General features: G+C 41.6%; 1 protein-coding gene across 1 annotated transcript; it reads left to right on the forward strand.

Moving 5' to 3' along the window:
- Positions 1-1,265: 1,265 nt before the first annotated feature.
- On the forward strand, positions 1,266-14,414 carry LOC310985536 (protein Wnt-2b-A-like; the record flags this gene model as incomplete). The annotated part of the gene is made up of 5 exons (XM_083971150.1): positions 1,266-1,429; positions 7,296-7,516; positions 8,357-8,625; positions 9,882-10,146; positions 14,185-14,414. 5 exons carry the CDS (start codon positions 1,266-1,268, stop codon positions 14,412-14,414), a joined length of 1,149 nt encoding a protein of 382 aa, XP_083827276.1.
- Between the last annotated feature and the right edge of the window lie 2,236 nt (positions 14,415-16,650).

The raw sequence follows: 16,650 nt of genomic DNA on the forward strand, positions 1-16,650 counted from the left end.
TAAATCCTGTATTGTTTTGAGTTTTTAAAGCTTCTGTTATGAACATAAAAATATCTTTAACACAAATATTAACCTATTAATTAACTAATTAAGATTTTGTAGTGAAACATGTTCATATATACAGTAGACCCCCCCCCCCCCCCCCAGGAAATTGATTGAAACAGTTAGAAATACTGTATGTACAATTAGCTAAGTACGGCTGCAAGTGACAATATTTTTTATTCTTGAGCTTATGAGTTATTTTTAATAGTTTAATACTTATTGTTAATGAATAGTTCAATTATTGAACTTACTAAATAAGATCTTTCTTTTAACCATCAGATTCCTATCATGTGTGACAAAGCCACAAATCAATTCCTCATATTTAATATTTGCTCAGAGTGTAAAGTCACAAAATGTTACAAACTTGAGAAACTACTGACCTAAGACATTATCAAATATAGCTGCAGATTAATTTTCTGTTCATGAATTAATGATTAATTGTTACAGTTGCGCAATGTATGGTAATGGAGGCAGTCTGAACTCTTATTAGGCTATACTGTCATTATCAAAGGAGTATTATTGGACAGCTACTGCTCTTTGGTGTTAAAGGGGTGAATGCGCTGATTTGAAACTGGCAGGGATTTACTTTCCATCAAACTAAATATACACAGCTCCTGTCCTGCTGTCTGTACGTCTACATACCGCTGTTTATAATTTTCTGACAAAGGGCTTGGTGGGGGTAGGGTCACGGACAGCTGACGCACCGGAGCGCAGCGCCGCTGCGTGCTTCGGGGCGCATCTTTATTCCGGCTTCAGGAGGAAAGGTGCGCACAGTGTCAGTCTCATCCTCGGAAACGCTTCGTCCTCGCGACTCATCCGGTGTCGGCGACTTTTTCCCCACTTTCACCTCTTGTCTTAATTCTGTGCGTTACAACTTCCTGCAGCGCCACTGACTTTCAACTCGGTGCGCAACAGCTGAGGAGAAAAGGTGATTTTAACGCTCATACTAAGCCTGTTAAAAAAAAACAAAAAAAAAACATCAGAGGCGGAGAGGACTCATCCAGCAAACTCTTTAGAAACAATCTCCGACGCCGGTGGAGATAATGGATGTACTGAGAGAAACTCTGCGCGGCGTTATCAGATTGAGAGATGACTGATGGAGTTTAAGAGAACTTTTGCTTCATGGGAAGGTTTTCTCGTTCCCCAGTGATGGACGGAAGACAGTCATCCAGGACTTTCACACCTGATCGTGCAGCGTTTGCCAACACATGAAACGCAGGAACATGTTTTGTCTGATGAGATCTGGAGGCGTATCAGACAGCAGCAGGGCTATGGGGATCAGACATGGAACAAGAATACAACATCACTCCAAACCCATCTCTAAGATTTACTTCATTTTTATTCTTCTGCTGCTCATTTTCACACCAAGAGTGGATTCATCATGGTGGTGAGTAAGGTCTTGATGCTTCAGTCTGTTTTGATTCAAAGTAAAATATGTCAAGTATTGATGCAAGTGCTGCAAAAAAAACTTAAGATGAACACATAACCTGAAATTTACAGACCAAAGTGAATAACTTAATTCGGCTTCATGCGCTTATAAACACATTATTTTATCTGTCCTCACTCTGCTGTGTCTTGAGACTCAATTGGAATAATTTCCTGCTACAAAGATAGAGATTTATGATTTAATAGGCAAAAAAAATTCTCCATCTTTGATAAAGTTCATTTGAAACTTCAGACCAGTCTCTTGCACTTTTACCCCATCACACCTTTTGCCGCAGTTTTGCACTTTTCATCTCCATCTTTATCGTACTTTGCCTGTGCACAGGAATTTTTTTTTTTATTTATTTATTTTTTTTGTGGGGGGGATAACTGCTGACATAATGTTTTCTTTTTTTTCTCCAAACACATCCATGCTGATGTGTGAAGTGAGATGTTCAGCACAGCACAGCAATGCATGTCATGCGCTTATGAAGATTAATGGTGCTGGTCTGGGTGCGGGGGTCTCCCCTATCCATCCATCGCCCAAAGTAAGTGGCAGGTGTAGGCACTGGTGCATGAATAAATGCCCCTTGATGATTTCTCTTGAGGTTTTAAACGCCCAGAGGGTAAAAAAAAAACATTCAGGGAGGACAGTTAGCACCCCCCCCTCCCTAATCCCACCCACCTGAAATAATTGTTGTGTGTCAGGTCCTACTTACCACTGCATTTGGTGCACATTTCACATTTAAACGCAGTGAAGCCCTTCTAATTGTAGGTTTTCTTCATCCTTTGTGGGATGCAGGACAATAATTGAATTAGCCTCCATTTTACAGATGGATTTAGATTAAAAACGCATCCTTTGTAAATAATGTTATGAATGTTAATTTCCCAAGAGAGCCAAAAGCATATGTTATCCCATTTGCCTTTGTGTAATCCTTTATGCAAATTCATTGTGATTAAATCGCTGAGAAATGCCAGAGAGAGTGAATGAGCTGCACGAGTACAGAGGCTTGGAAGCTTTGTGTCCAGATGATTAATACTTATTCGTGTTGTTAGGGCCTATTTTTAACTGTTGCGATAATTTAGATGAGCGCCGTGTGTCATGCTGTACGAGACCCCCTTCCCCTCTCTCCCTTTTCTCTCTGTGTGTCCTCTTGGAGACAGTCAGGGGTCTTTTGGCACAGCCGGTATGTACGACACACAATAAACACAAGTAGTGCTTCTGCTTTGCTTTACTGCTCAGGCAGATAGTCGCGGTGAGAATGGGACAGGGACGGCCATAACGGGAGTGGAAACTACCTGCTCCGTCTGTTTCTGTCTCGGTGGCCGGGCGACACAAATGTGGCCACGATTAGGGACTATAATGATATCCGGATGGAGAATGGAGCGTGCAGGCTTAGAGAGAGTGAGTGGGAGGCAAGGGGGGGAGTGGGGGGCTGCACCATCATATGGTTGATCTGTGAGGCTGTGAGGCCTGAAGTTTGAGCGGTCACTTGTACTGTAGATGACTGTCATCATGTCCTGCTGATAAGAGGGCCCCCTCCCCTAGTGTCACAATACCACCAGCATGTGATCCGTCCTTTTAAGAGTTGCTACAAAGTCAGGGATTATGTCTGAATAGAGCAGGAAGCAAAGGGCCTATCAGAGGGAGCGAGGTGCTTTTCACTGAACGTGAGGAATTTAATAATCTCTTCTACATCCTGAATGTTCAAATCTCAAGTAGAGGAGGGGATATGGATGTGAAGAAAAATGACCAATAGCCAGTGGACCTATACTTTAAAGAGACCCGGAGGAGTTTGCTTTTGGTTAGAAAAGAGTCTCATGTGGATGAATCTACATTACCCACACTTGTTAATGGGTCCATTTTCTATAAATATATTGTTTTGTCTTTATAGTTATTTTGACATTATTATTTAGTAGTCGACTCGCCCAGCATTTCCTAGTCTCTGTTTCCCGGACACTGCCCGGTGGGTCATGGGAATAACGCCGCCGGATCGCTGTTTATGGTCGGAACTACGGCGGTATCTGATCGACTTCGAACCTCTGACTTTCATTCTTGATTAATGAAAACATTCTTGGCAAATGCTTTCGCTTTTGTCCGTCTTGCGCCGGTCCAAGGATTTCACCGTGCATGCGAAGGCTCATGGGAAACGTAGTGTGAAAACACTCTGTTTTCCGAAACTCCTCGTTGTCCCTTTAAACGTAAAGGACAAATCAAACACTTTAGTGAAATGCTTAACTGCTTTGTATGTGTCAACTCTTTAAACTAACCATTATGCTTATCTTTAAGTGTTAGATAAGAGGATTAATAGGCTACAACTCACCGTACACCAAATATGTTGCTGCCACCAGCAAGCAGACAACTTAGCTTAGCATAAACACTGGAAACAGCTGTCAGAACCGACAGCAAAATTAACCTGCCACCACCTTTATCTTATAAGCTTTTTGTATGGATAAGAGTAAATGTCTCAACCCACTCTTTCATAGACTATTTCTTGGTCACAGTGATATCCTTACTTTTTACTTAAAGCCCCTGTACGGAGCTTTTAACTGGATACGCAAAAGTCTCTGGTTTCTGCTGATGTGTCTCTGTTACCTACAACAGCAAATGAGCCCATCAGTGTGAATATTTTTCTAAGTAGTCTAATTCTATACCTCTGGAAGGCATGGTCGGGTCGGACCACTGACGAAACCATACAAATAGATACATTACGCTGCTAAAAAAAAGAAAAAAAAGCAAGTCCGGTCTTCTTTCCGACGTTTCCAAAACAAATCTACACGTGCCGGCCAGACAAACGTCTTCATGACAGTGGGAAATGAAGTCTTCATTCCGCCGCTTTAGTCCACAGGGGCCGCCAAAATCAACACTAAATGAAAAGTCTGTACAGGGGCTTTAATTTTGAATGCATAAAAAATGCTGCATCCAACATTTCTCACTCCATGTCCCAAGTTGTTAAAGTCTGACTGCAGCTATGTGCAAAAACATCACATCAGCCTCTCTCTTTTAATTTTGATATTGAGAAGTGTAACCAGGTGGAACCATGACATCTCCCATTTGTGAAAAGAACTAGAGAAGAGACAAGGCGCGCGGTGACAACACATCAGCATTAATGCCAACACAAAATTGAAAAGAAAAAGCTAATGCAATAGATTCAAATCACTAGGAGTGAGTTTCACACAGTTGGGTTGTGTGTGGTCTGAAGTGTAAATGCAATGAAACACTACTTTTTGGCTAATTATTGGTGTGACCACATAGTTAGCTGAGGGCGGTAATCATTGTGTGAAGGCTCCCATGCTGGAATTATGGAAGATTTCCCCCATTGTATCTATTCGTCTTACATGTGAATGTCGCAGTAGAGAAGGCTGAGATAACCCTGATGACATCATCAAGGGTTATTTTCTCAGACCTCCAAAGTCACAGAAGACCTTAAAGGAGTCATCACCTGTTTTTTTTTACGTATCCAGTCCCCCTTGAATTGCATTGAATCAATTCTTAAAACTTATCAGAAAAAAAAAATCAAAAATCAAACATAGAGCTTGTTCTGACACTTTTTCATACTGCAACTTTCTCTCGTGGGAGTAAGCACAAGTTGATTGTATTACAGCAATATGTAATGAGGTGTGCATTGATTGGATGCAGGAAGGACAGAGCCAGAATGGTGGCTGGCCCAGTGGGCTACATGCAGGAATTGCTGTATTGAAAACCGCAAACTATGCTGCTCTCTGCCATGTACCGTAACCATGTTATAGCTATAACTTAAAGGAGTCATCACCTGGTTTTTTATGTATCCAATCCCCCTTAAATTGCTTTGAATCAGTTCTTAAAACTTATTGGAAACATTTTTTTTTTTTTAATTCAAACATAGAGCTTGTTCTGACACTTTTTCATACGGCAACTTTCTCTCATGAGAGTAAGCGCGAGGTTTTGACTGGTCCGGATGTTCATTGTATTAATATGTAATGAGGCGCGCATTGATTGGACGCAGGAAGGACAGAGCCAGAATGGTGGCTGGCCCAGTGGGCTACATGCAGGCAGTATTGGAAACCGCATACTATGCTGCTCTCTGCCGTGTACCGTAACCATGTTATATAACTTAATAAAATAAAACGAAATTTAATCGGTTAATTGTAAAACATGTATTTATTGATGCAAATGTGGTGATTTCTGTTCGTAGGCTACAGAGCCCCGGGGCAGAGCTGCTGCTCTGTGTGAAGCTTCACTTTTCATTCAAACAAACTAATATGACCGCCATAATTGTTAGACTTCTTCAATGAGACCAACATTTATCTAGAATTTAACCAGCCGGCGGTAAACCTCTAAACCTGCGGGTAAGTTAATTAGCGATCGTTTCCTCCCCCGGCATGATGACGTAGTTTGGCTGGCTGACGAGCCCTGCAGACGGGTTGCTGAGGAGCCGCTCCTCTGGTGGAGCTTCACTTTTCCCAACGTCGGAGCAAACTTCTAAACAGCCGTCATTTGGATAAACTAACCGCATATTGGGGATCTAAACCCTTACTTTCTCACATGAAAAAATATTAAAACTTAATAAAGTGACAAAATAACAGCACTACAGTGGGAAATAAAACAACAAGTAATGGCGGTGCCGCGGAAGTCGGGGTGGTGGAAGAGAGGTGGGTTTATGAAAGCAGGCTCCTGTGGTGACGTCAACACAGGAGCAAAGTCAAAATCTGGTCATTTACGGTGTGCAGCCTCATGAGCTACTCTGGCTTAAACAAAGAACCCAATACGAAAAAACTAAGCCACTTTCAAACTCCAGATTTTCAGGCAAGTTTCCACTGAGGTCCAACACCAATATACATGTTTTAACAAAGAAAAATGCGATTTCAGGGTGATGACTCCTTTAAAGGGATACGCCAACATTTTTTTTTGTGTCTTGCCTCACTCCCGAGTCCATGACCAGCAGATAGACACCATCCTTTCGACTGTGCGTGCAGTAACAAGGGAGATATGGGCAGGGCTGGCGCACCACTAATTAGCTTAGCTCAAACGCTGGAAGTGCATAGGTAGTGTTAGCCTGCCTCCTACCCGAGCCGAAAGCTGATTTCACTTTAGCTCTAAACTCTGTAAATCTACCACTTTATCGACATTTCAAACATTTTTAGGTGATAAAGTAGCCGTTTAGATCAGCAGTGTGTCGTTAATTTGTCTAAATACCAGCTGTTTACAATTTTGTTCGGACGAATTCAGCGCTACTCAAGCTAGCCGTTGTGTCCAATGCACTTCCGGTTACTTTCACAAAATGAAACACCCGTTGCCTTTTACATACAGAAAACCATGACGATAGAATTTGTGCTTTTACTTTGAAATAGGAAGCTAACCTACCCTTGATGTAGCTAGCTTGAACCAAAATAAACCGTCTTAGCTTGAACCCTCCGTTTTGACCGATCTCGTGCCGTTACCGGCAATTGACCGCTCAAGATACCTTACCGGAGAGTTTTGTTAGCTCTGAGACGAAGATCGGCCGCCGGTTTCCGTTTAGAGTTGCTGAAGAGTTTCTCTGATGACTTTAGGTGGAGGCAGGCTAATGCTACCTATGCACTTCTTCCAGCGTTTGAGCTAAGCTAATTAGCAGTGCGCCAGCTCTGCCCGTATCTCCCTTGTTACTGCACGCACAGTCGAAAGGATGGTGTCTATCTGCTTGTCATGGACTCAGGAGTGAGGCAAGACACGAAAAAAAAATGTTGCCGTATCCTTTTAAAACAACTTTACAGAAGCAGAGGTAGACTTTTTCATGTTGTAATGGTGTAAAAATGGTGTCCCTTGAACTCATCACTATCATCACTGTGTTGGTTGTATTTTGTGTGTGCAGGTACATCGGGGCGCTGGGGGCCCGGGTGATCTGCAACCACATTCCCGGCCTGGCGGACAAGCAGAAGCAGCTCTGCCAGGAACACCCCGAACTGATGCAGTCCATCGGAGAGGGGGCCAAAGAGTGGATCAAAGAGTGCCAGCACCAGTTCAGACATCACCGCTGGAACTGCAGCACGCTGGACCGGGACCACAGTGTGTTTGGCAGGGTGATGCAGCGAAGTGAGTCTGCACATGTGTGACTGGTATTTCTGTCTGTGTGGTTCTGCGTGACCACGGTTGTTTATGTCAGCCACGCTCCAGTTCATCATCCTCGTAAATTTCTCCCCACCCATACCAGATAAGCACAGAATTAATAGGTGTATTTTTAAATTAACTCTGCCCCAGAATACAAACAGAAAGAGAAAGTGCATCTTCTTCTTTCTTTCTTTTTTTTTTTTAACCTTCTGCGGAATGAGGGAAGATTGGGAAAGTGGTTGTTCTCTGAAAACAAGTAGCAGATCGAGAGATCCACACTGGTGATGTATAAACAGTAATAGGAGATGTAAATATTTGGGTAGATGTTTCTGGCAGCTAGACAAAGCTTTACTCCCTGACATATCGCCTGTGTTCTGCTTCATTGCGTGAGCAGGAATGAGGACAGGAGGTGGGTGGGAATGCCAGACCAAATAACCCCCAAAATCTCCTCTTGTCTGAAATGAAAACACAGCCCAGTGACTGAGAAAGCTGCCATCTGTGCAAATTAAAAGGTGAAAGGAGAGTCGACTGAGCTGTGATGTTATAGCTGATATGCTGTTACGTCTGTCTGGACCATCCACCATAAATGGACTGATTTCTTTGCTCCTGCTGTCTGGAATACGTTTAGGAGAGGCGGCTTTACTGAGTAGTAACACAGTGAACTTAGGCACTAAAAGAACAGCTTGAATCTTACCAAAAATAGTAGCAATACCAGCTGTGTTGCTATTGTACACTAAATAAAAGCAGTACTAAAACTATCTTATTTTCTATAGCAATGTATCATCTGTTATAATTGCAACACTTTGCGTTCCTGTGTGCACCCAGGCAGCCGCGAGGCGGCGTTCGTGTACGCCATCTCCTCAGCAGGAGTGGTCTACGCCATCACCAGGGCCTGCAGTCAGGGGGAGCTGAAGATCTGCAATTGCGGCCACAAGCGTGGGCGAGCCAGCGACGACCGGGGGAATTTTGAATGGGGCGGATGCAGCGACAACATCAAGTTCGGCATTAATTTTACCCAAGAATTCGTAGACGCTCGGGAGGGAAGAGACGCCCCTGCGCTGATGAACCTGCACAACAACCGGTGTGGTCGGATGGTGAGTAGTAGTACAGCTTTCATGTGGAGTCCTGAGTTTTAGCACCGCTCTGTGTTGCAGCTTAGAGATGTGCTTGTTAAAATCAGTCTGCAATAGGAATGTCACAATAATAGATTTTTTTGGTACGATTATTGTCAGAGAAATAATCAAGGTATTATGATTATCATGGTTATTATGCATTAATTAATTTCACAACATTATTAATGTGTAAAATCAAATATAGTGAAAATATACATTAGTAATTATAAAATATATTAAAATATGACCAATTATTAATCCGCCAGGGGAAGTATTTGAAATATTCAAGTCATTAATTGTCATCGATACCAAATGTTTAAGTTAATTTGATTCTTTTTTTTATTATTACAAATGACAGCATTTAAATTCCTACCAATTCAATGGTAAATGGACCAGTATCTGTGCATTTACCTTTACTTTGGCGCACATCTGCCGACACGGTTCATACATAATCTTTTTTTTGGAAAGTGACAGTATTTAGGAATCTTTGCGATCAATTAATTGTGGCGTTTAATACCGCGATTAATTGGGAAAACAAGTAATTGTGACATCCCTAGTCTGCAAGTTTTATAAGTTAGTTGTTTGTTCATCAGAATGTAATGATATAGCTCACCAGAATTGATCAAAAATGCATATAAATATCCTGTTCTGTCCAGATTATAGTAAAAAAAAAAAAAAATCAAAGCCAAAGATACCGTACTCCACCTGTGGTAGATTCAACTGATGGGACATGAAGACAGGTCCACACTTGGCAAGATCAAGGCACAGATCTGGGGAAGACAACAAAAACATCCTGGCTGCATTCAAGCTCTACTTCAAACAGTCCAAAAGGTCGAGACTTTGATTTTAGAAATATGAAGTTCAGGGTGTGTTGGGAACCTTCACTGCAGAATAATCTTTTTTCGGCCGTCCCCAGGTTTGTGCCTCAACACAATACTGTTTCTGAGCTCTACAAGCAGTCACTTGCTTTTTGCTCTAATATGCATTGTCATCTGTGAGACCTTCTATAAACATGTGTGTCTTTCCAAATCATGCCCAGTCAATTGAATTTACCACAGGTAGCATAAAGCTGCACTGTAATAAAAAAAGTGGAAAAAAAATAAAGAGGCCTGAACATTTTTCTGAAAGCACTGTAGTGAATGACTATGTTAGCAGTAGCAGGGCTGATCACACCTATACATCGTGCCACGGGCTACATCATAGGCTTAACACCCCATCACCTTTGACTTGTGCTCTAGGCAGTGAAGCGCTTTATGAAGCTGGAGTGCAAGTGTCACGGGGTCAGTGGCTCCTGTTCTCTGAGAACCTGCTGGCAGGCCATGTCTGACTTCAGGCGAACCGGAGACTACCTCCGCAAGAAGTACAACAAAGCCATCGAGGTGACCATGAACCAGGACGGGACCGGTTTTATGGTGGCTGACAAGGACTTCAAGGGAAGCATCAAGAATAAGTTAGTGTACGTCGAGAACTCGCCGGATTACTGTCTCATGGACCGTGCAGCAGGTGAGGATAATGGACTGGGTTTTTAGAACATTTTGAAGCTGCCTGCAAGGTGTATTGATACTCTGAGTGTACTGTGTACAACAGGAAAAAATATAATACTAAAAAGTATAATAGAAAGCCTGTCAGATTATAAGCAAAGCATTCTGACCTCTGGGCTTTTTCAATTTTGAACTGCAATGATCTCAAAGGGGCAGTTCATCTCATCATCACTATAAAACTCTGACGCATCCCTTCAATATATCCACCTTTTTCCGAACGTCAAAAACGTAAGCCTGTTTTGCCAGTTTTGCTCTTCCAGTGGAATTTTATGTTTACGTTTCCATGGTTTTGGTAGTCGCAGTAAATGCATGGATTTCTTTTTTTTTTTTTTTTCTCAATGAAAATCTGTAAAACGCATGGATCATCACACCAGCTTGTAACAGTGGATACGGTATCACACAAATTGACATCCGTGTTAAAAGCCAGCGTTAATAGATCCATGCGTTTACCGCAACTATGACAACGACTGAAAACCATGGAAACCTAAACGTACAATTCCACCAAACTGTCAAAACCGGCTTCCGGTTTTGACCATAGATGACGTTCGGAAACTTGTGGATAGCCTGGACATTTGTAAACTTTAACACTCATTCAGATTATAAAGTGTTCATTCTGCTACAGAATAACATGAACAAAGCAGGTACTGCGCAGGACTCCTTTTAGTTACAGACTTCTCTATGTTCTTTGGTAGATTGCTCTATTCCTGAGTTCCTACTGTATCATATGCAAGAAGTGCTGGACAAAAGAAAAAAAAAATTTGGGGCATCTGACCAACTTGATGTCATGATACTGACTTCCTAAAAAAGCGGTTATTAGAACCATAGTTGTTTTTTTCAATATGAAAACTGAAATATTTAATAACACATGCACATGCAAAACATTATTGGTAATGGTATACATTTTGAATTTTACATTTGAGCTTTGTTTAAAAAAAGAAGAAGTTTTCAATCAGATAACAAATGCAACACCAACTCTCTAATTTTCACTTAAAAGTTGGCTGATCCCATGTCAGTTTCACAAAACCAATGAATCAGAGATTGTCTACTGGAGGCTTACATTCCTTCACAGCTTAAAGTTCAATGATTTGACCTTTAACATCCCCTTTAATTCCTAGTGTTTGCTTTGCCTTGTTAAGCTCTGTCCCTCTCCTCCAATCCAGCCTCTTCAATAGAGCGTGAAGCAGCTCACTAACTCACTGTTAATAGGTTAGGTAAGATATCATAGTGCGGGAGACATGACGGTACAAAAGATTCTCCCAAACCTCCCTGCTGTTAACTTGGTTGCAGGTTGACAACTGAGGGCTAATAGAGGTGTGTTCAGTGACCCTCCTCACAACTAATCTCTATTGTATAAAAATTCACAGCCTAAGGATACATGCAGGCTTATTTTTCAAATCCCTCCTTTGGTCAGTATTAAGCTCCACTCCCAATAGCCTGAGGGGAATATCTCATCTTATCCTTTTTCTCTTTACCTCATGGATGCTCTGTTATTAGACGTGGTATCTGATCTTAGGCTTAGATTTTTACACCTGAGTACATGGATACCTTTGTGTTTGGGTCTGAGACTATTCTGTCAGCGTGTCTGGAAGGCTAAACCCTGCTGAGAGTGTGGGAAAAATTATGTTTCACTTTGGAAAACCAGTTTCAGTTTTCAGCACCAAAATCACCACCGGTGTTTCAGTGGTGGTCAACTAACTGTGCCAACATTTGCTGTTGGAGACACCTATGCCATCACTGAGGGTTCTGTCATCACATAATGTAATTAGGTTGAGCTGATACGTGACAAGGACAACTAATATGTAGCCACCTTATAGAGTTACAGACAGGAGAGGTACATGTCATCCCTACCTTAAAAATAGCAGTGAGCTCTTATTCCTTTATAGACCGAATCGCCTTGTTGTTTACAACTACTTCCGGGTAGAAAACCAGCACGTAATTTAAATGAGAACAGTTGTAACGAACGAGAGTTTAGCTATATATAGATTTTTCACGCCCTATCACCGTTTAGACAAATCTGAAATGATTGAAGAAACATGACTATTTCTGTGTGTGTGTTTTGTGTTGCTATGTGTTGTATTTACTCAGTTTGGGGGAATCACGGTGTCTAGAAAGCATCAGTGGCTCAGCTGACAGCTAACGGCGGTAGCTAAGCTAACGGCAGTAGCAAAGCTAATGGCGGTAGCTAAGCTAACATCAGGACGTCAGCTGTTAAAACCCTCCTGTTGTCGGACACAACATGAAACTACTCCAGTTAGCTCAATCATGTTGTAACTAAGATATCCGCTGGAGAAAATATTTTTTCATGGACCATTTATTGAGTCACTGAGTTATTAAGTTGAGTACTGAGTTAAACACGTAACGGTTAGCCCAGCTAATCTATGATAACCATGACTAATTACAAAAATGTGCACACATAAATAGTAATGTTTGTCCAGTCATTGGTTTTATAAACTTTACAAACATAAGATTAGTCTAAACAGCGATATAGTGACATGAAAAATGAGATAGCGAAACTCTCGTCCATCTCTATTGTTCGGTTTTCTACCCGGAAGTAGTCGTAAACAACAAGGTGATTCGTTCTAGCTCTAATATGAATTTCTGTTAACAATATATCAGATACCTAATGGAAATGTGAAAGGCTTAAAAGCCATAGAGAATTATCACCCTCTGCAATCCGACTCAGCTCTACAGGGTGTTGTTGCGTCTTTCAGCTCATTGTTTTGGTATTATGGCCCTGAGAACGCAGCTCTCCTCAACCTGTTCCCAGCACCAGGAACCTGCTGGTTTTTATAACAAACACAAAACAGTAGACAATATGAGCAAGTATCTAGTCAATACAGTGGAACATATAGCATCTGGAGCATCTGATACTGTTCTGTACATAAGCACGTTGACTCTAACAAGTCCTTAGTCGTGTGTAAGTGGTTATGCAAGAAGTGCCAAAGAAACCAAAATATTGTAAACACTCACTTGACATGATGAGGACACTACATGAAAAGTCAGGGAATCATCAAAGATCAGAAGGAACAAGAATATCTGCCTCGAATTACAGCTACCAGTATGTTACCAGTAAGTTGAAATTGTATTCAAAATTCATAAATATCAGCCTCGTGGTGGCAAAATATGGAATTTCTGGAAACCAGCAAAGTCATTTGGAATCATCCTCTAGCCATTGTTAACATCCATTCAAAATCTTGTAATCCATCAAATGTTAGGTATTTCACTCTGGATCACAGTAGACCATGTTGACCCTACTGGAAGTGGAACATCATTACTTTTCATTAGCATTTAAAAATTTGTCATATCACTTTCTGTATCTATTATCCAATTTGGTTTAGTTGTTTATGCCAAGGTAAGAATAGGACTGGAGTCACAGTTCATCTTATTCACTGTTAACATGAAAAAAGAAAAGAAAAACAATTTCCAATAAACTGGAAGGTCAATATTCCCCACACTTTACGTCCTACACCAGAGGTCTTCAACAGGGGGTTCGTGACCCCAAGGGGGTCCGCAGAGGTACTGCAAAATTTATGGTTGATTAGACAATTTTTAATTTTTTTTCATTTCCACATTACTGTATGTTACCAATAAAATTGTAAATTTAAATAGCTTGTGATTATCATGCAGTTGACAAACATTGTTGATATTGGCATACAGTAAGGTCTGTTCATAAATGGCAGTGGCACGGCCCCCTACTCACTGTACCTGTACATGTTTAGTATTTGAACCTGTGTATTATTTGAATAGCTTAGTAGTGACTGCAATAACAAGGTATGGGCTGAGGCCCAGTTTAATATAATACACAGTTTTATATAAAATATATATCTAGGGGGGGTCTCTGCTCCATCTGTCCATCCCTGTCCCTGGCCTGAAAAACATTGAAGACCACTGTCCACCACAATGTAGCCTATCTGTATTGAAAAAAGTAAATTTAACCCTTTGCTGTTTTCAAGTGGATACCATCATGCCAAAGCTATTGACTCTTTTCATCTCTTTACAGGCTCCTTGGGGACAGCGGGCAGAGTGTGTAACAAGTCGTCGAGAGGCACGGATGGCTGCGAGGTCATGTGCTGTGGGCGGGGCTACGACACCATGCGAGTCAAACACGTAACCAAGTGCGAGTGCAAATTCAAGTGGTGCTGCGCCGTGGAGTGCAAAGACTGCGAGGACGTGGTGGACGTTCACACTTGCAAACCCCACAAGCGACCCGATTGGCTGGACATCACTTAATAAGGAGACGTGACCAATCACGGCCACCACTGACTCATTAACCTGCGCTAATGACTGCATCTTATTATGAGATATGATCTCTTAACTGCAATACCTCTGGCTGTCAATTCCTTTGACACTTTCCTGGAGCAGAGACTTCACAGAACCGCTATTGGATGATGCTTAACTGGAAATTAGGCCCAGTTATACTGACTGTGTGTTGTTTTATTAAGAGCAATTTGTTGAGCTTCGAATCTTTGATACAAAATGGCTGAATATTATATTATTCTGTTGTAAATGCACCATTGTTTGATGCAGAGATGCGTCTGTGTTACGGTATGATAAGACTGTGTGAGCAAGACTCAGCTCCAACTGATAGCAACATCTAGCCTGAAGACAGAGAGATAAAGAAAGACAGAAAAAAGGATGGCGAAATCTTTGTGATGTTGTACAGTACAAACACTGACACTATCATTTAAATGAAAGGCGGTGGTCGTATGGTACTGCAACAAATCATTTAAAATACAAAAGACTGTTTGCTTCTAATTAACGCAACTCTTCACGGACTAACAAAAACGTCTTTATTGATTAAGGCCAGATAACCGCACTGTGAAACGAATGGAATCAGAAGCAGGACAACAAGACAAGACAAGTAACTGTCAGTTAAAGTGGCAGCACGCTGCGGCGCTGGATTCTGAAAGGACGCACCACCAACAAGAAAAATGAAGCTTCATCATGTGGAAAGACGGTTTTCACGCAGTGTCCTCCTGCATATGTGAATGTCTGTGACTGGTTTTTGACACATTCTGCTTGTGTTGCCTTATAGAAAACTTTCTACCTCTGGTTCTTTTTGTCTATGTTTTTCCATTTTTACTGACACCATCGTGCAGCTGTTCAGACAGACAACGGTGCCGCATAAAACACACAATCCCCCCATGAGTCATTTCAGTTAGGCCTTAGGGACAAAAACAAAGTTGAAGCCGGCTTTTGTCAATGTCGTCCCACAAGCATCGGCCAATCAAAGACATGAAAGCATATTCAACGTAGATTACTTTTTGATTTGAATGCCTCCCCCAAGTTGTAAATTCCTGTGCTGCAGTACAAACTGCAATGAGGTGATTGGATGTCTGATAACCCCCCCCCCCCCCCGTCCAAATCCTACATACTGTGTCAGCAGTACTCCAAAACAACACCTCCCCCACTAATGACCACTTTTTGAAAGCAGGGCTGTAGACTCTGTTAGCTATTATCATTAACTACGGTGTCACAAAACATCTGTATGCTGAAACATTTTCATCCATCCTAACTGATGTGAACAGCGAGACATGAAAGCTGACGAGTCTAATTACTGCGTACAGTAATTATTAAAACGCAAATGTTCCTGATTATTAAAGTTCTGTGAGGTCCTGTAGCCATGTTCAGATCTGTCATTACACTTTTGTATCCCACAGTTGTGTGTGCGGAGCGTTTCTCATCACTTGGTCTTGGTTTCTTCTATCATCGTATTGTGACAGAACACTTTTACAATGTAAGCTTATGCAACCGTGCTTTCAGTCCTTTGTGCATATATTCACTAGCTCTCTGGCTGGTTTGTAAGAAGTGAAGTATTTCATGAAACCGGGCCAAGACGTTGCAAAAAGAGCAGTGAAGTAGCTACGGCCCCCTGAATTTGGAGTTTTCAGCATCTGGTAATGCAGCCAGACATCATGTTAGGGCCATTGGAGACACAATCCACAGAGGGGTTTATGGATCTAAATGAATCTGACAACAAGCTGTGGATGCTGAGAGTCAACAAATTGTTTCAAGTCCACGTAATGAGGAGGAGAGCCAAAGTAAAGTGCTTTGAACAAGGCCAAATGACACGCCATGTCAAACGTTCACAAGTCAAAAGTTAATTGCAAACAAAAGAGCCTGTTTTGAATGTAAATGAAGAGTATGCTGGCTGTGTTTTTCTTAAAGATTAGGAAGGTGAGAGCTGTTCACACACAGCGTGGGCCGACCTGGGCCTGTGGTGCTCCAGCCTTCAAAAATTCATATTTCTTTTCCCCAGTTCTTCTGAGTGTAATGAAGCAGAGCACTAACTATTCCTGTGCAATGTGAAATTCAATCTTAAATGCTAAATCCACATTGGGTCTGCACTGATCTGTACTGTGGACCAGTTGAGGGTAAATGTCATATTTACATGAAATCAGACATTATAAGATTAGATTTTACTTCTCAGATGTACTGTAGGTATAGAGCCAACGAATAATAGCCT

This window comes from Trachurus trachurus (assembly GCF_905171665.1).
Source record: "Trachurus trachurus genome assembly, chromosome: 5".
NCBI lineage: Eukaryota > Metazoa > Chordata > Actinopteri > Carangiformes > Carangidae > Trachurus > Trachurus trachurus.